The following is a 25,026-nucleotide window of genomic DNA, read 5'->3' as shown; positions in this document are numbered from 1 at the left end:
CGCCGCACGCTATGCGGAGGTCACACACCCAGTTACATCGAAAAGGAAGAATGCTGCTCTCCTGCATTACTTCAGTTATAAGGAAAACCAAAATGTTTATCGGCACTAATTCCATAGATGTTTTTTGTGTGTCTGGTGTCTTTGCTTTCCTTCTGAATCAAATTGTTTTTCTATATAAATGTATAACAGACACTTTTCAACCCTTCAACCATGCTCATCAACAAGGTCATTTTCAAAGTGGGTGTAGACTATTATTAGTATAACTACTATGAGTATTATTTTAATTGCCGTCCTTTTTGTTGTCCAAATTATCCTTCAAGGGTGTGGTTTACCGCCATCCGTGTCATTGGACATTCTGCTACCAGTAATTATCGACTTAATGAGTTCCAATGCCAGGTCGCTAGGTGATTTCCCCTTAATATCCAAAGTAAAGAAATGAACAAATATAGACACATATAGAAAAGTACAATAAAGGGTTTCTCAAATGAAGTCACACTATATGGATATCTGTTCTACAAGCCATTTGTATTGGAAACAATGTACTAAGTTCTTCAAACTTCCTTGTTGTTACTTGGTGAGTGGAAAACAGAGGTCAATACATACCGATAAAATGTGGCAGATTGTACGTAGAGACAAAACAAGCTTTTATGTTATTTGTGGTTATTTCTACTACATTTCTCCTTATTTCTCCTTAACTTCTTACAAAATCGTTTTATTTTCAAACAGAAATAGTTGTTGTGAAACAGGCATCAGTAGGCCTGCCCCAGGTCAAGTAGGCCTACCCCAGAAGGGGTGTGTCTCTCTCTAAAGTATAAAAACATAACCTACCTATGTTATGAGTATTGTCTTGGGGAGGGACGGACACTGCAGGTTGGTATTTCCTAACACATATCCTACATTTCAAACTACATTATATTTGGTCATACAGTGTATTTGGTAGGCCTCTACATGTAGGTTAAACATAACCACTGTAAACCTTTTTCAGATATGTATGAGATTCTTTGTCTGCTGACTGTGGCTCTGGTGGGGTTGCAGTGCAATGCTAGTACTGGTAAGTGCTCCATCTTATAATTGTTTTTGTGATAATCTATGCAGCGGCAGTTCTACCTTATGACATGGGAGCCTGCGGCCAGATGCTCTGTTAGAGGGGTCAGTGACGTGACGGGGATAAACCCCTCCTAAGGGGGTCCAGTTAATGGAAAATAATACATTATTTTACAAAATAAAATAGTACATTATTTTACAAAAATTTAATAATATATTTTTTGCCATGGATAAAATAATAAAATGTTACCATTAACAGAAATCCAATATCATTCAAAGATATAAAAAAAGCATGGACAAAATTAGCATATATTGGATTAGCACATATTGGCACATATTGGATTTGGGATTTCACTCTCAAAAGGCTTTCAAAGCTATAAAAAAAAGCATGGAAAAGGTAGAAAAATAGAAGGCTACTTTGGTGTTCCACTTTGGTAATACATTGCTAAAATCGAAAAAACCAACTGTGATAATTCCCACTCATAGCAAGATGTTGTTACGGGGGCACTGCCACCTCCTGGTCGCCTCTCAGAACTGCAAGTGACTCTGTGTTGGCTAAATTATATACCTAATTAAATGACAAACAAAAATAAATATAATCTGAAAAAAAAGATCCAATCAGTAATGGAGCTCATAAACAATAAATGATTAAGTATAACTTATTGACACGCCTTGATGTGAAAGTTCTATTGCTAAATAAGGAGATGGGCATCCATTTCTCTGCAGGTGACCACAGGGTCTTCATTGAGAATATCGTCAAGGAGGCCATGGCGAAGGTGGATCAGGACTACGAGTACTCAAGGCGAGAGTAAGTGTCTCAAATCGATTACCGAAACATGGATTCATCACACAAGATAAACATGAAGTGGTCATAGGATTGATTAACAGAAAAGGCCTCTCCTTCTGTTCGTAGGAGCCTTTCTCGTGTTCGGAGGAACAGAGTGACCCCTTCAGACATCCTGAGGCTCCTCAAACAGCCGTCTGGTCTGTCCCGCTCCGCCGTCCGCGCCTCAGACTACATGGACCACGCCATCCAGCTGCTGCAGAAGAGGTCTCTGCAGGAGCACCGTGTGCACAAGCGCTCCATCAACGCCACAGGTAGACCCATGATATCATAACCAGTACCTCCACCGTACCTGCCGGGCACTGCTGGTTGGCTGACCTCTTCCTTTCCGCTTCCATCACTCAGATCTGATTATGGAAGAAGACCTGAAAACCATCGCTGATATAACAGGCTGCTCTGCGAGGCTTCGCTCCCCTTCTTGCAAAACCACGCCCAACCTGGAGAGGTTTCGCACCACCAACAGCGAATGCAACAACAAGTAATTGTTTATTTTTTAACCCGTTTGAGTCGGTCCTGAGACCTTTAGTGGCCTCACAGGGCTTTAAGTGTGGCCCTGTGAGTGTCGTTAGGATGCTCACCACACTCTGTCTCTTGACCTCTGCTCTACTGACGTGAGCCGGTCTGTATCAGTCTATCCAGTGTGTGTGGGTAAGCGTGGGGCCAACCAGGTATGTGTGACTTCCTCCTTCAGGAAGAACAGCCGCCTGGGCGCCGCCAACATCCCCTTTACCCGCTGGCTGCCCGCCAAGTACCAAGACGGCTTCTCCCTGCCCGCCGGCTGGGACCCCAAAGTCAAGAAGAACAACCACCTCCTTCCTTTGGTAAATAATAAACCATTTAATTATTCTGACATATTTGGAGCAGAGATAAGAGTTTTTCCATTTTCTACTTAGTTTGTTGTTTGACCAAGATCACCAATTATCCCCTTCATCTGACCAGGTGCGGAAAGTGTCAAACCAAATATTCGACGCACGGACCAATGCCCTGACCAGTGATCCACTGTACACCCACCTGGTGACCATTTTCGGTCAGTGGACCGACCACGACCTCACCTTCACCCCGCACATCCCCGTCATCCGCTCCTTCAACGACGGGATCGACTGCGCCAAGACGTGTGACAGAAAGGAGCCCTGCTTCCCTATGGTGGTCAGTAAATCCAGCAACATACACGGCACTAGAGGGGGGGTCCCATCCTAGATCCACATCATTCATGTAGCCCGTCTTGTCTCTTCTCACTTTCACTAAAGTTCCCAGAAAATGACCGTCGCCTGAAGAACTCGGATAGCCCGAAGTGCATGCCCTTCTTCCGCTCGGCGGCGGCGTGCGGCTCGGGGAACACGGGCTTCCTGTTTGGAGGCCGGGCCGTGCGTCAGCAGTTGAACACCCTCACCGCCTACATCGACTCGGGGCAGGTCTACGGATCAGACGTCAGCCTAGCCACCAAACTGCGAGACCTCAGCAGCGACCTTGGGCTCCTGAGGGTCAACGCCATGTACAACGACAGCGGTCGGGAACTCCTCCCCTTCACCAGCATGACCAACAACATGTGCTCCAACCGCGCCGCCATCACCGGCAAAACGGACGCACAAGAGGTCCCCTGCTTCATTGCTGGTAAGAGGAAAACATCGGAGCAATTTAAAAGCGAAAGATCAAATCAAAAACTGTAAAAAGCAGTGAAAAGCTTAATGGTTCTTCTCCGTTACCACAAAGGAGATGTTGGACCTTCTCCAAATCAGATCAATGACGTCAAAGGTCCAACATGTTGGACCTTTGACGTCATTGGTCCAAAGGTCATTATCTAACTTTAACGCAATATTTGTAATATTTAGAGTCAATGTTGCATTCAACAATTTTTATCAACATACGTATGAAGCAGTAATCTTGGTATAAATAAATGAGAGCTTGACCGTTCCCCTTAAAGAACATGTTGGTTCTTGAGCTTTAGATACCTGTAGCTCCCCTAGCGCTGAGCTGAAATAAAGCATCAGCAGTCAGTCTTGCTGGCCCTAAAGGGCTCTCTGTATCTGCCCGGAGGTTGCTGATTTTGTTCTCCAAGAGGATATTTTGTGACATCCAAATTGTAATATGATAATGCAGTTAACCAGTTTCACCAGGAAAAAATCATTCTATCTTTCCAAGTTTGGAAGCGTTAAAGAAGGATGTGATCATGCGATTAGCAGCCGTGACCTTTTGGTTTTGTGTCACGTCTCCAAGGTGACGAACGAACCAACGAGAATATTGCGCTGACTTCCTTGCACACGCTGTTGATGCGGGAACATAACCGGTTGGCCCGCGCTCTCGCTAAGCTCAACCCCCACTGGAGCGGCGAGAGGTTGTACCAAGAGGCCCGCAAAATCATGGGGGGGTACTTCCAGGTAGGACTGATACCAACAAAGATCTCTTTTTAATCTGTCCCACTGATCATACTCACAGTTGGCGCCTCTCCACTCCAATGTTAGGTCATTACCTTCCGGGATTACCTGCGGCACATTGTCGGACCAAGCGTCATCGCCAAACGGCTGTCCACCTACCCCGGGTACAGTGAGGCCGTGGACCCAAGCATCTCCAACGTGTTCGCCACGGCGGCCTACCGCTTCGCTCACCTCGCTATCCAGCCCGTCATCTTCCGTCTGGACGAGAACTTCAAGGAACACTCTGAGTTCGGCAACGTGATGCTGCACAAGGCCTTCTTCGCTCCATGGAGAATTGTTTTTGAAGGTACACCTTATCTTTTATTCGACCCATTCCGAACCTGACTCCAGACCAGGGGTACACCTGTACCTGGGTCTTCTGACCTTGTTGACCTCTGTGTTCCCCGTTTTATTTTTTATTGGATGTCGACTGTGTGGATTATACTGATGCCCTCATGTAAAGTGTGCTTGAGCCAGGGAAAAGGGCATGAATTGCATTTATTATTCTTATTACTATTATTCTTCTTCTTATTATTGTGACCCTGTTCTGCCTCTCAGGGGGTGTGGACCCGATCCTCCGAGGGCTGGTGGGTCAGAGGGCGAAGCTGAACACTCAGGACAACATGATGAACACCGACCTGAGAGACCGTCTGTTCAAGTTCCTTGATGACCTGGCTCTAGACCTGGCAGCCCTGAACCTGCAGAGGGGTCGTGACCATGGCCTTCCAGGTAACCCCCCCCCCCCCCCACACTCCATCCCACTCTGGTCCCCCCCCACTCCCACGCTGGCCTCCCCATGATTATTAGTGATAAATATACCGACATCGCCTGTATAAGGTTTTGGCTAGGTCATGAAGTCATGAGGTCATATCAGTTGGAACCATTTGGTGTAATTTAGGCTGGAATTAGACAGATACAAAAAAAAAGAAAAAAATGTTTGATATGTTTTTTTTATTCTTGTGTAAAAGGATACAACGACTGGCGCAAGTTCTGCAAGCTCTCGCAGCCCAGAGACGTGGATGAGCTGGCAGCAGTTCTGAACAACACTGAGCTGGCCGAGGCCCTGATTGACCTCTACGGCACTCCTGACAACATCGACGTGTTCCTGGGTGGCGTGGCCGAGCCCTTTGTCCCGGGAGGGCGGGTGGGCGACCTGTTCGCCTGTCTCATCAGCGTCCAGTTCCAAAACATCCGCCAGGGAGACAGGTAATCACAATACTGCCCCCTCTTTCTCTACACTCATACCACACCCTCTGCGTCACGATTTGAGGGTTTAGATTGTATAGATATGAACAAAGTAGTTGTGTTGCTGAGAGGCTGAACGAATGAATGAACGTCCATTCCAGACTTTGGTGGGAGAACGACGGGGTCTTCACAGGAACCCAACGGAAATCCATGATGAGCGCATCGCTTGCCCGCATAATGTGTGACAACACGGGCATTGTTGAAGTCCCAGAGAGACCCTTTGAATACCAGCCCCGGTCTGGCTACACCAAGTGTGAGAAGATCCCAAGCTTTGACCTCAGCCCATGGAAAGAGAACGGTGGGTGGATGCTCCCTAAGGATGGAATGGCACAAGCACTCACCGCTGCTTCCTTTTAACTCTGACTCTTATTTATGGTTCCTTTTCTACAGAGGATGAGGAGGTTGATTCAACCACAGGAAAACCACACGACCCAGGTAAGGCCAGTGTGTTCCTTATTTCAGAAAGTAATAATAACCCCAGTTAAACGTATGAACCACCATGAGCTCCAGCCCTTTAGCCGCAGCACAGGTTAGGATGGCCAACTTCCCTTTCAAATGTATTTTACCAATTTAACTTCTAGTAGGTCTGAGTAGCCAGTTATGAGCTAGTTTGGAGCAGTATGAGCTAGTTTGGAGCAGTATGAGCTAGTTTGGAGCAGTATAAGCTAGTTATGAGCAGTATGAGCTAGTTTGGAGCAGTATAAGCTAGTTATGAGCAGATGCATTAGCTATTCCTCTATCATGCTGGGCTGTCAGTCGATAAGAACCATGTGGTTTATCTTTTAACCATCAGAATATCGCGGCCCGCCTGGACCCCAGGGCCCCAAAGGTCCGCCCGGCCCTCCCGGGTCCACGCCCGCCGTCGGCTTCTCGGTACGACTGGGCGAGAGTTACCCCGAGGCCAACGTGCCCATCGTCTTCAGCAGTGTGATCTACAACGGGCAGGACGCGTACGACGTCAAGAAGGGCATCTTCACCTGCGAGCAGCCCGGTGTCTACGAGTTCCAGTTCCACTGCACCATCCACGGCAAGTCAGGGAGCGTGGATCTGAAGCGCAACAAGGAGCTGATCCTCCACTCGTACACCACCAAGCAGAGCGGCTACCTCACTGCCTCAGGGAGCACCCTCCTCTCGCTGAAGAAGGGCGACCTCGTCTACCTGATTGCCAACTCTGGAGGAAACGGCCTTAACAAAGACAGCTACTTCTCTGGCCATCTGCTCTTCGTGGTGTAGTAGGAGACTCTGCTGAGCTGCGATCAACAGCACACTGGAATTTAAGTTTTGAAAAATGTGAAAATGTGGGATAAATTAAGGAATTTTATGTAAAATCGTGCTCTCTGCCCCTTTTTGTACTTCATACAATCAATGTTTTCTTGGCCAGAGGAAAAACTGAATGGTTTACGCCATGGTTGCATTTTTTTAATTCAATAGATGATTTCAAATCATGTAAGAAGTTGATTTAATGGTGTGATTAAATTAGACATTATAAAAAGAAAAACTGTGAAGCAAATCCATTGTGCATGTGATCTATCTTCCATTTTTTTATCCATTTTAGATATAGGTGGACACGCCCACTAGTGATGTCATATGGGCCAGATATTCGAAATGGCTTGTAAGGCTAATCACACTCACACCTGGTGGTATAATATGTCCCTTTTAAACGTGTATCGTTGATTTGGGGCCACTACGGGAAAGTTGCAATGATGTTAAGGACATGCTATTAAATGGCACAAATGTATTAAATGTGTGATCTGTTAATTTTTGTGTTGCTGTGGGGATGTTACAGATGGTTGAGATAAATGTTTTTATTTCAAATAAGTATTGTAGAAGGATTTGAAGGTTTAGCAATTACTAGTAAGAGAATGCCAATGGTTAAATGGTTCAGTCAAAGATCTGTGTCGGAGCAGCAACCTATTTCGATTCATTCATGAAACAATGTTGAAGAGAGAAGTTGTAGGTCCAAATGACAGTCCAAAGATCAGATTGGTTTGAATTCCCCACGCATCATTTTCAAAATGCTGAAATAGGGCAAATGTATAATTAATTTTTGATTAAATTAAAATAACCAATCTTATTATTAACTTTATTTAATTATTAAGACTGCAATGGGTTTGTGTCTTGTGAGCAAATCGATCTCAACATTAGTCACTTCGTCGTGACTTTGAAGTGCATCAGAAAACACTTAAGTAGTAGTGACAATAGTGGCGAGCTCAGAGATGCCCCTGGAAGCTAATGTCATTTTTTATGTTCATTCTGTGTAATGCTGCAATTCATTACACAGAATGAGTGTGGATAGCTTCCCAAAGATCTGAAATAAGGAGCACCAGAAGCTCAGAGAGCTAGGTGATGCTCCGAAGATGTCCTGCGTGGGATTGTGTATGATTGGGATCCGGTGATCCCATAACAACATCAATACAGCTTATTTGACGTTGTGGAGTGCAGCTAAAACATCTGCTGGACAGTCCTGTGGCCCGTGAGTTCCACCGTTGGCCAGCCTTGTTTGAAAGGTCACACAACGGAAATTTTCCAGAACGTAGCTCCATGTTTGAATAGTGAACATCACTAGTGGTGCCTGAATGGTCATCCAAGTGTTTTAGCAGGGACCTCTGTGTTAAAGGGGGCTTTAGACAAGCTGGAGACATAAACAGCATTGTGGAGAAACTCACAGGCTCCCGGTACAAAGAATACCACAACGTCTATTTCCCTCCACTCTCTTTCTTTGTAGGTTCAGCAGTCAAAGCTAAAAAACTTAATTTGACTTAATTTAACTCCATAAGACTTAAGACTGTCAGGCTACCGTCACGCCTGAATAAGAAGCCAGAATGGTTTTCTGCAGCGAAATGGCTTCTGTTTCAGTTTTTGTGCATCAACATCACATCTAGTAAAGAACAATTTAAATAATTTGAAATGCACCCATTGTGGCAGTGATGAACCCAAGACAATTCTGCACTATGAATGTGTGGTCCATTGAGGTGATAATGTTGGCTTTGATATCATGTGGTCTAATGAGGTAATAGAGGCAATTAACTAAGATCAAGATCTGTCACATGTCACCATCCTCACAGAAGTAGTCTTGTACGATTTGCTTTCACTTATATTGCGCTGGTCAGAGTAAGTTCTGCAATATGGTTGAGAGTAATATAAATCTGTTTATATACCTTGACAACCACTGAACCAACCATCTGGACTCTGCCAGATGATTAGTGGTTAGTGTGCTCTGCTTTAACTTTAATGTTTGCAGTGCATTGCGACTTGCTCAGCGTACGGTGAGCAAGTCGCATGGGTCGGCACAGGTCGGCTTAGCTCAGGAGGTAGAGCAGTTGTCTTGTAACCGAAAGGTTGCTATTTCGATCCCCAGCTCCTCATAGCTGATTGTTGATGTGTCCCTGAGCAAGACACCCAACCCTAACTGCTCCTGACGAGCTGGCTGTCACCTTGCATGATTGACTCTGCCGTCGGTGTGTCAATGTGTGTATTAACCAATGTTAGTCGCTTTGGATAAAGCGATCAAAGAGTCTGCTAAATGCCCTAATTGTAATTATATGGTAGATCCTGTTATTACCTAGTTAATTTACTCCCATGTATTTAGGGCTTATTCATTGAGCAGGGATTTTCTGCCGTTTATAAATGTCAGTTAGTCCCATAGTAGTTCCCATAAACTAATAACTATTATTGATCAACAGAAAGAAAATATGGATGATTATTATCAATAAGGTCTTCTTTTATCAAGTGCAGTTTAATTGTTATTTAATCCCTTCTCTAGTTAGGGTTGTGGTTGCAATAGGGGTGTGTAGAGCAGTCCAGAGATTAGTATGAATTGTCATGTGTTCTGAAAATCTCCCCTATGTCCCCTTGTGAGACCATCGAGATGTTGAATTCTGTGTCTTAAAGTGAATTCTGAGAAAAAGCCTTCAGTCCAAATTGCTGTCAAACATTCATCTTAGCTATTCAGTCTGTTTCCGAATTCTTGTTTGTGTTGAGTGGAATCTCTCTCCGTTCCGCGCTGATCGCTGCCATCATTCCTGTGATTTTTGGCAGCGAGGTTCAGCTGGCTGGAGGCCAGAGTGATCTGCAGAGGGAACCAATAGGCTGACTTATTGGACAATTGAAATCCAACGCGCCACTGGCGAAGGAAGGCGTGGTGCCTGCTCAAACCTGCGCCTGACACGGGTTTGAGCACGGCCCTGAATAGCGTTTCAATGACTTTGTGCGGTACGCTAGCAGGCGTTGCTTATTATTAAAATCGTTTTATTGATCATCATACAGATCATACATTTGTTGACAGCAGACACCTTGAATGAAGCAAACCACCTGATGCATGTTGAATGTCTTCTATTGTGAGCAAACTGCCTGTTCACATCCAAGAGGTCTGATTCAAAGTTCTCCTCCAGATTACTATTTAAGGTTAACAGTCGGGGAGGCATTGATTTGAATAACACAGTTGAATTTACTCAACACCTTTTGCTTTCGGTCCCAAACTCAAGATTAATTTGTGCAGCGATTAGAAGGTGTTTCCACCGTGACGGTGGGGAGGTCTTAGTAGTTTGTTATGCTGGGCTGCGTCTGTATGCTGATGAATTACAAATAATTGTTAACTGTAGTTAAGTCATGGGTTTAAAGACTTGGATACCGTGTTGATTGGTCGACCCAACCAATCCACCCTTCTACTGGAAACCATAATCCCAAGAGAGGATGCACTATTGTTTCCAAATCGAATCAATGTTGTTACTTTTTATTCACACTAAAATGTAAAAGTAGATCAAGTCATTAGTGGGTTAAGGCTCAACAATACCAAGAATTGTATACACTTTACACAAAATAAATGTAACCAAACTCTGCTTAAAAGTGTTCCATGTCCATTTCTAAAGTATTTTATCACCTCTCATCAGAGAGATGAAACTTATCTATCTGTGCTAAGCTTGCTTTGTACAACTAGAATGGTAGGATTATGTTGTCATCTGGATCTTGTTTTACATGGATTCTATTTCGGTACAGATGATGTCACATGTAAAGGTCACTTCCAGTACATTCTCATATCATTTTAGCATTGATCTTTGTGTCACTTGTCCAGAACAATCTACACATAACTTTGTTGATTGTGGTACGTGTTTGAAATTAGTGTTTATAGCATTAATACTATTTTTATATTGAAATTCACTTAATAAATAATCTTTTGCTTGATCATGTTGATCATCAAGTTATGTTTGACAGATCTTTTTTCTGATGGCTTGTAATTCCAGTAAGGGTTGATGTTTTCCTGGCAGTCCTAGTGACTGGCAGTCACATGTACGTCATCACTGGAATGCAGGCAAACTCCATTTAACAACTGGTTCCAGGCCAACTTCCCTCTTGAAGTCCCTGACTGATGGCGTTACTTGGTATCTGGTGTGTGTGTGTGTGTGTGTGTGTGTGTGTGTGTGTGTGTGTGTGTGTGTGTGTGTGTGTGTGTGTGTGTGTGTGTGTGTGTGTGTGTGTGTGTGTGTGTGTGTGTGTGTGTGTGTGTGTGTGTGTGTGTGTGTGTTTGTGTAATGATAAATGACAGGAACAGAATAAGACTTAAGACTGTCAGGCTAACATCTCGCCTGAAGAAGAAGCCAGAGGTTTTCTAGAGCAAAATGGCTTCTGTTTAAATTGTTGTGCATCAACATCACATCTAGTAAAGAACAATTTGAACAATTTGAAATGCAACCAGTGTGGCAGTGATGAACCCAAGACAATTCTGCACCATGAATGTGTGGTCCATTAAGGTGATAATGTTGGCTTTGATATCATGTGGTCTAATAAGGTAATAGAGGCAATTAAATAAGATCAAGATCTGTCACATGTCACCTTCCTCACAGAAGTATTCTAGTACGATTTGCTCTCACCTATATTGCACTGGTCAAGTTCTGCATTATTGTTGAGAGAAATATCAATCTGTCAATATACCATGACAAACACTGGACCAACCATCTGGATGTAGTTCAATGTAGTTGGACTTTCTATTATTTTCTATTCTTTCGGTTGGATTCTGTCTGCCTGATCCCTGGCTTGATTTGTTTTGAATAGTTAATTTATTATTGTATTTTTGTCTGCCTGCCTTTATTTGACTTTAATTAAATAATTGGACACTGGTTTTCTGCCTCGGAATAAGTTGGTTTCGGTTCTGTGATTGGTATTGCCAACAGAAAATCCCATGACGCCCTCTGATGTACAAGCCCTATTATTTCTCGCCACAGGGGGGTGCCGGTGCTACCACTGCGTGCAGGGTGCCATGCAGTTCCCGTTTTGTTGACGGGATGTTTTTGAATACTTGAAAGTGGCAATCTGGAAGATTTACTTTTAAATTGCCGTATTATGAATGTTACAAACGGATCCTTGTTGGCAACAAAGTTGTATATCAGGGGGAAATTACCGCATATCGCAGAAGATTTGGCGAACTAAAGGAAAATCATTAAGATTTACAATTTATATGCAAAATTACATTTTGAACTCTAAACTTGTTTATTATGTCAATTGTATCTTCATAAATTGAAGTATATATAAGTTAAGTATTACATATTTTCTGCAATTGTATTTTATTGCATACATTTTTGTTAACAAAATATACCATTAATTGTTAAGTGCTATTTTTTTATTTCTGGATTGAATTTATTCAGTACTTTTATTTATTTTATTGGTTATTCAAAATTAGTACTCTTTTTGTGGAAACTGGCATTTGCATTTATTACTGTAATCAAAGAAGTCTTATTTGTACAAGATATCGGCCAGTTTTAAAAGGTCAGTACCAGGTACCCACCTTGGTATTATGCATTTATGAATCTAAGAAATATAAGTGTATCAAATGGCATTGCATCAAATGGTTGTAAACCGAATCAAGCCAAATCACATAGACATTTCAAACCCAATCCGACCGAATCGTTTCAAACTAAAAGTATCGTTGACGTATCATATTGGAGACTGTGCATCGAGACATATATAGCATTGTCCTTGAAGGACAGATGAACGTCCCTAGCCTACAGAGCTCAGTATAAAACATGGAAAAGCATGTCAGATCTTACCAGAGATTCAGGAGCAATGGTGCTGAAGATGACGTGGTTCAGTGCTTGAAGTCACAGAGGAGGTGGATTGGACCCTAGAGCCGTTTCCTCTGGGTTCTGCCAGTGAGATCAGGGAGAACCACGCTGTGGCATTGGAGTATATTCTCAAGATATTTAAAAGCACAGTAAAGCTAACTGGGGAGCTCACTCGAAAACCAGGAGGAAGAAGCAGGTGGCACTGGTGGGAATACTAGACCCAAGGGCGGGTTTGTTGATGTTGTCCGCCTGTTTATTGAGCAATGCTCAATAAACCGGTCTTGTGGTCAGTCCCACACTTCTGGATTAAAAAAGAGTAACGTATATCTAGTTCCAGTTGAACCTCTTTCAGAAAGATCTGATTTGTGGTTGAATCCCAAGACACAGCTTGGCATTTGGACTTGAGTGTAGACCCCTCTGAGGTGCGGTTCCAGTGTTCATCTGCTCAGGCAGTGAATGTTGACAGGCAGGAGCTCACACCAGAACATTAAGCAGGAGATCCTGGACCACTGACACGCTAGTGGAACACAGGAGGAAGATGCTGCCCAAGCTGCTCTCTCGGCCCGCGTCTCAGATGTGATCCAGGGGGAGAACCAGTCACAACGCTAGAGGACAGCATGGCCCGTCCTGGTGTGGACGCAGCAGACCCCTGGTCCAGGGCTACCGGTCCACCTTCAGCATCACAGGAAAGACGGGCTTTCTGCTGCAAGCAGTGGATTAGAATCCATACATGGACAGGAAACACCCGTAGCCAATCAGATTAACGTAGCACTGAGAGCAAGCTGATAAGAACTATTTTAAAGCCGGTTGGAAGAAATGGAAAAAGTCGTGGACTCTAAACTGGTTTGTTATGATATAATATAGTTATTTCATAGAGATTGGGGTAAGATGAGCCAGTGTACCAAGCCCCTGTATTTATGCAACTATACACATTTCATAAATTCGGGAAGTACCCATAATTTATGTCTGGCTGGGATGGAGCAGTTGTAAATGGTGTTTTCTTTTCCACAATTTGTGATGTTATGAGCTAGTAACATTAAGATATTCAGTTCCCAGCATGCCCAGCGCTAGGCTGGAATGCCTACTTAGCCCTTCACGTAGCCATGCTGCGTGGTGGTTAGTTCACGTGTGTACTGACAATGCTGCAGCAGACTTGAAATAAAGCTCTAGTTCATTGGTTCTCAAAGTGCGGCCCGCGGGCCAATGGCGGCCCGCAGAAACATTCCTGGCGGCCTGCAATGACATACAGAGGTAAGTAAAAAAAAAGATTTATTTTTTATTTATTTTTTAATTAATTAAATCCTGTTACATTTGTGAATCCGACTGTACATTACTGTGAAGGGATGAACCTCAGTTTCGTGATTTAGACCTCACTTGACCTCACTCCCAGAGGTCCACGATGCAATGTTTATTTTCACCACTGGGATGCTGACGGCGTTTCCCGCCAACAATTTTTTCCTTTGGCGGCCCTCAGTCAAATTCTGGGTTCCTAAATTGGCCCTCAGCTGTCAAAACTTTGAGAACCCCTGCTCTAGTTGATTAAACACATCTCATCAAGATTCACGCATAAGATATGAACACAATTAATGTTTTTTTGCCTGTCAAAGTAAGTTTTAACAAATCAGGTATAATGACTGCTATATGTCAAATCGAATTTATTCACACATACAAATACATGTCTCACATGTTTGTGATTTGCCAAGTTATAAACCATGGGAATAACTTAGATAAAGATTAGCCTGAATTGTTAAACGAGGCAGTTTTTTCCAAAATCGTTGCTGTGGGGCAAAGTGAGCCACATGCTGTTGGTTAAATTGAGCCAGTCGTTCGTCTTACCCCACCATGATTCACTGAAGTTAAGTTCCGTCTCTAAAGTATAACGTGGTATTTCAATGTAGTTGTAGAATAGCTATCATGCCAAGAAAGAGAGAGAAATTAAATGGAGAGAGCAGCCAAGAAAATCCATCAGAGCAGTTGCAAAATACAGAAATATTGACAGGTTTTATATTTTTTAAAGTTACCTAAGCAAATACATACGACTATTTGGAAAAGGAAAATACATTAAACTTGAAAAAGTTAATTGGTAAATTTAACCCCAGATGGTTTAACTAGCCCCAACGCTAGGGGAAGTTGAGCCAAAACGCCACTCTTTTTTGTGAAGTCAAATTTTCATAAATAGATTGTTAACCTTTTTGATTGAAAGTGGACCTCCTGAAATAAAGATAGATGTTATAATTTTATCATACATATACATTTTTTAATATATTTCCTTGCGGACATGAGTAAAGATTGGCTCATCTTAGCCCACTCTCCCCTATATCTATGTAGATATTAAACAAATGATAAGAAACCATTTTGTATTTGTGATATCATTGCAAAGTATTGAAAATATGGCTTTAGAGTTAATATATTAAAAAATAATATTTCGAAGGAAATCACACCAAGTACTGCATTCAATCAAATTCTTTGTTTTGCGCTTGTTAAAATGCTAGTAGCCAAAAGAGGGCGCTGTTGTAGCACTTGAAGCTTTAGATCTACTTCATGCTCACTAGATTCAGATATTCCACGGCATCGCTGCTGCTTTCATGAGGGAATTTGCTGTCAACATCTGAACACAAAAGTGATTTATTAGCTTTGTAGGCATACATCCTACTACTACGATTATGTGGCGGGGGAATGAGAGGGTTAGCCACATACAGGCCTAGACATAGGCCTACCGACATCTTTTATTTGTTGGTTCTGTTTTTGCATAAATTCATAAATCATGGATGGAATTTCGTCCAAGTGGACCTTTTGTTGTGGAATAAAAAGTTTCCCTGAGGAATCGAACTGCGTTACGGATCCGTTGCGCAGCATCCAAGCACGCAAACGGCCCGTGAATCCCTTCTGTTCCGATTAGGTCTGCTCGTTACAGGTCTGCTTGTTCTAGGCATACACATAGCCCCCCTCACGGACTACTCATAGCCCCCCTCGCGGACTAGAACAAGGACCGGGTTGGGTCGTCCCAGTCTTACTGCGGAGTGCAGATGTTCACGAGGGTCTTCACGTTCTTACTGAAATAAGTCAACAGATCAATAGATGGATCGATGGGACGCAGTGGGCTGGTTCTGTTCCCCACACTGGGAAGAAGGGACGGGAACCAGCTGCTCCGTCTGCGGCCGACCCCTATACGCCCCCCCTGACCTCCGGGACTGACTGCCCTCCGCGGTGAGTGGCGGGGCCCCAAGGGACCCGGGGGGAGGGCGAGGGGAGGACGAGTGGCACACGATACCCCATTGTCCGCTTTAGCAGTCACTGATTCCTGGCCCACCCCCGGAACACGCGCTGACCGTCTCAGGGCGCCATTGATCAGAGCATTGCGGTTCTATAATCCCCAGATCCTCCACCGGCACCAGCTCCACCGAATGACATGCAGGCATATACGTCACGTCCGGGTCTTTAGCGACATGTGATTAAGGGGCAGTAACCTGGGACATATTTCGGGAGGGCTGATTGCTATTTTCGATCGAATAAATCCGAAAGGTGACGTCATGTTGATGATGGATTATTAAAGCTCTCTCAACAAGTTGATTTTCGGCCTGTTTGCAGATGATAGTTTCTGAACAGCGCGTCCTCAGCGGTTCTGTTAAAGGAGGCCTGATGGGTCAGGGGCTGGTTTCGAAACAGGTATTCATTCTAAATAGTCCTTTTCATTGTTACGTGTTGGAGTAACACTGTATCGGTGAGATTGATGAAGTGGACGATCCACTTCACACGTGTGGAAGATGTCAAGTCTACAAGTGTAATGGTGCTCAATAAATGGCATGTTGCATTTTACATTCATCAGCCTGATTGCGTGTAGGTCTGATGTTCTCATCGGGCGCCAAAGGAATCCTAATCTTATGATAGTGTCTCACCGCGCCTCGTTTATCATCATATCGCCTATTCCGTAATGCTGCGGGTTAAGTACAGCTGTCAATCAATGCGACTGAATAGGCTGAGGATTCCGCCGCAGCGCACGGGCCGACATCTGACGGCCTCCCGCTGGCAGATGGCCGCTTGGCGGGAAGGGGGGGGGGTCTGGTTCATTGTTCCGGGCTCGCGCTCTTAGCAGAGACAATAGGAGAACCAGGGTTCAGGAAAACATCCAGTGATGGGGAACGAGCATCTATGATGTAATAAAATAACGTTCTGATAAAACCTCCTCCCTCTCCTCGAGTCCTCTCCGTCAAAAATACTTCCGCGGTCCGCTCTAACGTTGGGTTTAACATATCGTGATGTTGAGGAAAGTTTCCGTTTTAAATAATGAAGGTGTTTGATTCTAATAAATCTGGGCCTGGCCAAGAGAAGCCAATCAGAGCGGGCTAGGAGGCTCTGCTGGTACCACTAAGGCGTGAAGCGTGATGGAGCAAAGTGCTGGGTGGAGCCGACCTCTGGGTGGAGCCGACCAGGGTGGAGCCGACCTCTGGGTGGAGCCGACCACTGGGTGGAGCAGACCACTGGGTGGAGCAGACCATTGAGTGGAACCTGATGAAGCAGAACAATGGGTGGAGCCTGATGAAGCAGACCACTGGGTGGAGCAGACCACTGGGTGGAGCCTGACGGAGCAGACCACTGGGTGGAGCAGACCACAGGTGGAGCCTGATAGAGTAGACCTCTGAGTGGAGCCTGATGTAGTAGACCACTGGGTGGAGCCTGGTGGAGTGGACCACTGGGTGGAGCCTGATGGAGAAGACCACTGGTGGAGCCTGATGGAGCAGAGTGGAGCGTGACGCTGATCTGATTCCTCTGAACCTCCGCGTCACGCGCATTGTCCCGCGAGCAGACGGCGGCTGAATGAACGAGACACGCTCTGCTCAGTGAAGACCTGAATGAATGATTGAATGAAATTAAATGAATTCACCAGATTTGATTTGCACCACCTCTCCGTCGGCCCACGGCGGTAGCAGGGTAACCGTCTGCGTCCGGGACCTTTATCCGTTTGGCCATAAGATAATTCTAAACCTTAAATCCTTTAACACTTTTAACCATAAAGAAAGACAAACCCTTTTCTTGTCCAGTATTGCAATACATATTTACTTCCTTGTATAAATATAACCACCAGCTTCTCACTCAAGCATTACAACGAATTGTAGTTTTTCGGCTCAGTCTCGATGCGGCCCATCGTACTTTATATTACTTTTAATAAATTATGTTATAGGCTATATGATATACTCGGCTCCATGCAGCCACATCGTACTTTATATTCAAACATAAGACAAAGAAGCCGACTACTCCTCTGCAGAAGTTGAAAGAGCAACGCAGGAGTCAAGAGCTGTGCTCCAGCTGGCGGAGGGCCAAACAAGGGACGCACTTTACACCAATAAGAGCATCCGCCTCCACCAGCGGTCCCCTGGCCCCTCCCCTCCTCCTCCTCCTCCTCCTCCTCCTCCTCCTCCTCCTCCTCCATCAGCGGCTCATTCTGCTCCACCACTCCGTCTCCTCCACCAACACCGGCCGGCCGACACTGCAGCGCGCATCTCATCCTCTTCATCTTTACTTTCAGAGCAGGACTTTGTAGGCGACTTTTCTCCCCAGAATGTTTTGGACGCCGATTCAGTGAAGGTTTGAGATTCAAAGAGCGCACAGTTGGTCTCTGCGCCTGAAGTGATGCCGGTGGAAACAGTTGGACAATGATCGCAATCAGCGGTGGGATTTATCTTGTATCTGTTCAGCCTGACAAGAAAAACTGAGGAATCTGGAAGAGAACCCCTCCCGAGGCAACAGAGTTTAAGTGGGTTTATGTCTTGGGTTCAATCCTTGTATTAATTCAAGCTCTTAGGTTCAGATTTCGGAGTGCATTTTCGTTAAGAAGTCCAGCCCTCCTCGGACACTGTAGGTTAGGGTCAGGGTTAGTAAAGGTTGGGAAGGGCACCCAGCTGTGAGCACTAGTGTTTAAATGTTCGGGATTCAGGAGCACCTGATTCGAGAAATTGGCGGATTAAAAGACCGAAGCCTCGCGGAGGAGATGGACCCGATGCGCTCCTGGGTCAGGAACGTCGGGGTCGTGGACGCCAACGCAGCGGCGCAAAGGTATTGTTTCAAATCTAATCCTCTCAAGTGTCTCTTACTTTAAGAACAAGATCAACCAGGAACTAGAGAGGCCTGTAGACATGTGCCGTAGTGGAACACTCTCTAGGAATCAGGAGCGCAAAGGTTTTTCCGAAGAACTCGAGCAATCATATTCCGGATGAAATCATCTAATGCTCGATGCGTGGAGTTCAAGAAGCGCTTCAACTACTTGTTGCAAATAAGAGTTTTCCGTTAACTTCATAATTCTTACCTTTAATAAAACCTTTAATGTCGCCTCAGTAGGACAACATACCAGACTGTAATCAGAGATCATTCAGACCTGCAGACATCAAACATCCAGGGTCTGAGATGGAGGAGCGGTCAAAACTTTAACTTGAACACGTCGTTCGGTTTTTCTGATGATCTGATATATTCTTGAATTTGTCTTTTTCTTAATAGCTTATATTCACCCCAAGAAAATGACAGTTAGCATCGGGCTTTATCTTCTGAGAAAAACAATAATTTCTAAATATCTTTTGAAAAAAGGGCTAAAAACCCCAAAACGATGATAATGTGTCATGATGCCTGAAATAATTATAAAAGTGACATTTCTTGTTATTTATTGGAAATAACTAATATAAAAAAAATGCAATAGACGAATAACGATGGTTCTGTATTTGTTCTAAATTTTTTTGAAAGTTGTTCAACACTCAAAGTCTAATTCACAAGCCTACAAATAAGATGGCATCGGTAAAATAGTTATTATAATAACCTACACTGATGACACAATTTATTTTATTATTTATTACTGTTACAGGCGTTTGACACAGATGTGGAATATCCTTATTTTTTTATTGATCTCTATTAATCCTGAGTTAATGTAAATCCAAGACTTGCACCTAAAATAGGCCTTTATATTTACAGCAGATTAGGCTACATCTGCTTTTACACCTACTGCGTTGGGCCGAATTGAACCGTCAACCTTATTATTAAATCAATGAATTAAAACATTACATTTTAAAATGTTCCTTCGATTGAAAAGCGAGCCCGACTCTCATCTCTGTATTGGTTTCAGCCGATGGTTCTTTGCGTCAGGCGGGCCTCCAGTCCAACGCGATGATTTCATCTTTTAGCTTTTATAAATTAGGCCCTATTTCTCTTTCCTATTTTAGTTATTTTGTGGTCAACTCAAGACCACCAATACATTTAGACAAAAGCTACACCAGACACATTATTAAATCAACACGTTTTAATAACTAATGTAAAATCCTTTCAGATTTCTTGTGACACTGTTTGTATTTTTTTTATTAACAATGCGTGTTTTGTATAAAATGTCCCATAATATACAGATGTTTCTTAGCCGCTTTCAGAGGAAAATGCTAATTACTTTTAAGCGCAGCTTTTCATTTCTTTTGATCCATTCCCTGCAGGTCGGACTGGAGGCCTCTGCTTTGTTTTGAGCTGTTTTCGATCTATTTTATATAAAGTCATGTGTTTTGCCCTGAGGATATGCTTAATTAATTAATGAAGTTGTTTGGTTATTTGGGGCGTTGATAATATTAATAACAACAATAATAAAAAACACTTGTTCATTATCCATATCGTAATTATTTTCATTAACTCCCTCATACTACAATTTTACTTAAACAATGATATATTCCAAGTAATATGTAGATCTACTTTCATGTTAACAATGAAATATGTTTATTATTAATTATGTTTTGTCTGTAATTAATAATAGTTATAAAAATCATTATTAGTATTATGAATATCACTGAATATTTCTTCATTTGCTTTTGATAAGCACATGATTACACATCCTGTGTGCTTCAGATGCAGGCTCAGGTTTTACAGGATTGATTGATCGATTGATTGATTGATTGATTGATTGATTGATTGATTGATTGAGCGATCAGCCTATGACCTGTCTGTCTCTGTCCCAAGCGGTGTTGCCTTGTCCAATGCCCACTCTGACCCCTCTGTCCCACTCTGACCCGTCCGTCTCTGTCCCCAGCGGTGTGGCGTTGTCCAGAGCCCACTCTGACCCGTCTGTCTCTCTCCCCAGCGGTGTGGCGTTGTCCAGAGCCCACTCTGACCCGTCTGTCTCTGTCCCCAGCGGTGTGGCGTTGTCCAGAGCCCACTCTGACCCGTCTGTCTCTCTCCCCAGCGGTGTGGCGTTGTCCAGAGCCCACTCTGACCCGTCTGTCTCTCTCCCCAGCGGTGTGGCGTTGTCCAGAGCCCACTCTGACCCGTCTGTCTCTCTCCCCAGTGGTGTGGCGTTGTCCAGAGCCCACTCTGACCCGTCTGTCTCTCTCCCCAGCGGTGTGGCGTTGTCCAGAGCCCACTCTGACCCGTCTGTCTCTCTCCCCAGTGGTGTGGCGTTGTCCAGAGCCCACTCTGACCCGTCTGTCTCTCTCCCCAGCGGTGTGGCGTTGTCCAGAGCCCACTCTGACCCCGTCTGTCTCTCTCCCCAGTGGTGTGGCGTTGTCCAGAGCCCACTTCGAGAAGCAGCCTCCCTCCAACCTGCGCAAGTCCAACTTCTTCCACTTCGTGCTGGCGCTGTACGACCGCCACGGGCAGCCGGTGGAGGTGGAGCGCACCGCCTTCGTAGACTTCGTGGAGCACGAAAAGGTGGGATGATGGTGGGGGCTGTGTTTGTGACGGATGGTGCAGAACCACATGGGAAGTAGAGGAATGAGGTGATATTCAAATCCTAACCGCCATCCTTTCAGCTTGAATCTATAAGGATGGTGAACATAGACTTATTTCTCCTTCCAATAGATCCAATATATTTTTAACTGATGTTTAATCTGAAGAGCGTTAATATCAACGGATGTCAGACAGGGAATGTCCTGTGTCCATGAGATCAATTTGACCGAACCGTATTACACCTTACTCACGTCAACTGCTCTCGACGGCTCTGAAGCCAGAACAACACACTGAGGATGAGGAGGGTGATGGGAGATTGAAAAAGAATATCTAATGACTAATTAGCAGCCTGCCTCATTAGGGGCAGACATGACTACTTAAAAAAAAATGCAAATTATGCTCACCCCTGTTAAGTTATACAGTAAACTAATCATCAAAGTATCTTCTGCTGCCAACCCTAACAAACACACACACACACGCAAATAAACACACACACACACACACACACACACACACACACACACACACACACACACACACACACACACACACACACACACACACACACACACACACACACACACACACACACACACACACACACACACACACAAACACACATCTATACCAAACACACACATCTATACACACATGTTTGTTGACTCCATTGGTCAGACATTCCCCTAAAGTAAGGACGAGGTGCAGAGAAGGGGAGACAGAGAGCGATAGAGACAGCGTTCAGAGTGATCCTTGTGTCTGGTGTTGGCGGATGTTTGGGCTGCCATGGCTGGGAGGGGTGGTAGTGGTAAGGATGGTGGTGATGGTGGTGACGGTGAAGGGGTCTCTTTAAATGGCACCATCTCTGTCCTCAGAGAGGCGAGAGGAGACCACCCTGTCAACTGGAGTCCAGCTATGTGTTTTGGGGAAATTTGATCGAGGGAGGGGATGGAGCTGAGAGCTGCTGTCATACTGTCACTGCTGAAGAGTCAGTGGACCCCCCCCTCCCTCCCCCAGAGAATAGGACGCCCCACCCCCCACCCCCCCAGAGAAGACCTGTGTGTAGAACCCCCCCCCCCCCCCCCCCAGAGCAGACCAGTGTGCAGGAACCCCCCCCCCCAGAAGACCATTATGTAGCCCTCGCAGAGCAGACCAGTGTGCAGGTCCTGCCCCCCAATGTGTAGGCCCAGCGGAGCAGCTCATTGTCTGCTGGTTATCCCTGTCCGCGTTGTTCCTCCTGCTGAGGAGCTGAGGAACGTAGAGATCCCCTTTGGCTGTTCGTTTGAGAACACGAGTCTCCAAGTCCAAGACTCACTATTAGACCACTCTGTTGCAGCACAAGTTTACTCCCGAGTTTTGGTACTTTCTCTCTTGGCTATGGTTCACCTCACTCACACAAGCCCACTCTTCTCTCTCCTTACTTTTCTATCCAGTTACTGTCTCCTACCTTGTTCGCCCCCCTATCTTCTCCTTCTTTCTTCTCTTCTCTCCCTCGCTCCTCTCTGGCCTCCTGGGTTATTGGAGCAGGGAGCGGTCCTCTGAGACCACTTAGAGGTAGACCAGTTGAGCCCCAGAAGAAGAACAAGATGAAGGAGCAGGAGGAAGGAAAGGAGAACGCATGAGTGAGAGTGAGCGCAAGACAGTAGATAGATAGATGGCTGGAGAAGGAGGGAGAGAGAGAGAGAGAGAGAGAGAGAGAGAGAGAGAGAGAGAGAGAGAGAGAGAGAGAGAGAGAGAGAGAGGGAGCGAGCCTGAGGGAAGTAGGGATAGCAGAGGAGAGGAAGTTTTTGCCGTCAAGGTCGACTGCTGCTCACTCACTACAGTTACTTTACACATTCACACACACACACACACACACACACACACACACACACACACACACACACACACACACACACACACACACACACACACAGAGTCACACACACACACACACACACACACACACACACACACACACACACACACACACACACACACACACACACACACACACACACACACACACACACACACACACACAGACACACACACACACACACACACACACACACACACACACACACACACACACACACACACACACACACACACAGTCACACACAGTCACACACAGTCACACACATAGAGTCACACAGAGTCACACATACACACACACAGTCACACACACACACACACACACACACACACACACACACACACACACACACACACACACACACACACACACACACACACACACACACACACACACACACACACACACACACACACACACACACACACTATTAGTATACATTTCCTGTGTTTCCGTGTGCGTATTCAGATCAGTGATTGCTATCACATGGCTGACAAAGACTATCTGCTTTCTTCTTTTCTAATTGAATGAAGAAGCGGTTGGTTTCTTACACTGTGTGTGTGTGTGTGTGTGTGTGTGTGTGTGTGTGTGTGTGTGTGTGTGTGTGTGTGTGTGTGTGTGTGTGTGTGTGTGTGTTTGTCTGTGTGTGAGAGAGTGGGAGAGTGTGTGTTTGGTGTGTGTGTGGATACAGTAAGCCGTCAGGATTCATCCTCACAGCCTTCAGTTCATCCTCTAAACAGAGCTGCTAAGTCAAGGTTAAGTACTCAGCTCATGAGCACAATGTGAGGGTCCCATCTGGGGGGGCTTTGAGCCCCTACCCCTCTGATCTTGCCAGCGCTCCAAGTGAAGGGTGTGAGCCTGAGGATTAGAGACCAGGAGGTTTCCCTGCCTGGTCTCCTCTGAGGGACGCCCAGCCACCGATAGACAACGTCTTCCCCCTCGCCCTCTCCTCCACAGGTCTCACAGTCTAACGTGTTCTCTCTCTCTCTCTCTCTCTCTCTCTCTCTCTCTCTCTCTCTCTCTCTCTCTCTCTCTCTCTCTCTCTCTCTCTGTGTTTCTGTATGCAGGAGCAGAGTGGTGAAAAGACAAACAACGGAACACACTACAAGCTGCAGCTCCTCTACAGCAACGGTGAGTGCTGAAGCCTGTTGGTTCTACCTCTCCGTTGGTCTCCAGGTTTTAATTGTAAGAAGAGGTCTGATTCAGAAGGACATGAAGATCAGTGTGAGGTTCCTTCAGACTGGGTGATGGTGGAAGGGCTGGGAGGGAACTTGACGTCCAGATGAACAGCGTCTCTTCCTCCTCTGTGTAGCTATGAACGGTTCACCTGTAAAAGGGCCCCGTTAAGGCTTTACTGCTGGTGGTAATAGCTGTTCAATATATTGAACTGGTGTTCAGTGGTGCTCCTCAATACACTACAGTACATCCATGTAGGTTGATCATTCCAGACAATTACGCAAACATAGGAAGCATTCAGAAACGGCAGCAGAGAGAGAATCAAAATCACAGAAGATGTTTGATATAAGACTGTTCAAATGTGAACATTGAAACAGAAGGGCAGCATGATCCCCAAACTTCCCCCCACCGATACCCCAGCGATCACAAACATCTTTTCATCTCCTAGACACCCTCCCGATTCGCTTGGGTTGGAGTGCCCAATACTTCCTGAAGTACCGAGCACTCACACATTTCTGTCGCTTCAAAGGAGAGCTCTGCGCTAGTTGGAAACCTGCGGTCACCCAAAGTGTTGCTCAGAAGGAAGCGCCTGAGCACCGCGAGGAGCGCTTTAGATCCCCGCTTGCGCCGCACCTGAGCACGGCTCTGCTGCGGCTCCTCGCAGGAGGAAGCCGCTCCCAGGCCTATATATGGGCATGCGGCCCCCCGGTGCCCTGC

The 25,026-nt window shown here is 45.1% G+C and overlaps 2 protein-coding genes across 2 annotated transcripts in view; both read left to right on the top strand.

The window, feature by feature from the left end:
• Positions 1-855: 855 nt before the first annotated feature.
• On the top strand, positions 856-7,628 carry LOC130384716 (eosinophil peroxidase-like). Its single transcript, XM_056593034.1, has 15 exons — positions 856-870; positions 986-1,051; positions 1,771-1,852; positions 1,958-2,142; positions 2,234-2,366; positions 2,580-2,709; positions 2,828-3,034; positions 3,136-3,499; positions 4,103-4,263; positions 4,348-4,606; positions 4,858-5,028; positions 5,268-5,505; positions 5,646-5,842; positions 5,935-5,979; positions 6,338-7,628. Exons 2-15 carry the CDS (start codon positions 988-990, stop codon positions 6,775-6,777), a joined length of 2,676 nt encoding a protein of 891 aa, XP_056449009.1. The 5' UTR covers positions 856-870; positions 986-987; the 3' UTR covers positions 6,778-7,628.
• A 10,436-nt stretch (positions 7,629-18,064) lies between these two features.
• Positions 18,065-25,026, top strand: part of LOC130384736 (transcription factor COE2-like) — a 33,252-nt gene continuing 26,290 nt past the window's right edge. The window contains 3 exon segments of the mRNA XM_056593058.1: positions 18,065-18,650; positions 21,104-21,260; positions 24,201-24,264. Coding sequence (XP_056449033.1) covers positions 18,517-18,650; positions 21,104-21,260; positions 24,201-24,264 — 355 coding nt within the window. The 5' untranslated portion in view covers positions 18,065-18,516.

Source organism: Gadus chalcogrammus, chromosome 6 (genome assembly GCF_026213295.1).
Source record: "Gadus chalcogrammus isolate NIFS_2021 chromosome 6, NIFS_Gcha_1.0, whole genome shotgun sequence".
Lineage (NCBI taxonomy): Eukaryota > Metazoa > Chordata > Actinopteri > Gadiformes > Gadidae > Gadus > Gadus chalcogrammus.
This window is presented reverse-complemented; position numbering and strand designations above follow the sequence as displayed.

What these genes read in the sequence shown, in the direction of transcription:
- LOC130384716 (XM_056593034.1), top strand. Translation starts at nt 988, where the DNA reads ATGTATGAGATTCTTTGTCTGCTGACTGTGGCTCTGGTGGGGTTGCAG. An exon ending in GCGCTCCATCAACGCCACAG is followed by an intron (nt 2,143 to 2,233) that starts GTAGACCCATGA and finishes TCCATCACTCAG; the next exon opens with ATCTGATTATGGAAGAAGAC. An exon ending in ATGGAGAATTGTTTTTGAAG is followed by an intron (nt 4,607 to 4,857) that starts GTACACCTTATC and finishes TCTGCCTCTCAG; the next exon opens with GGGGTGTGGACCCGATCCTC.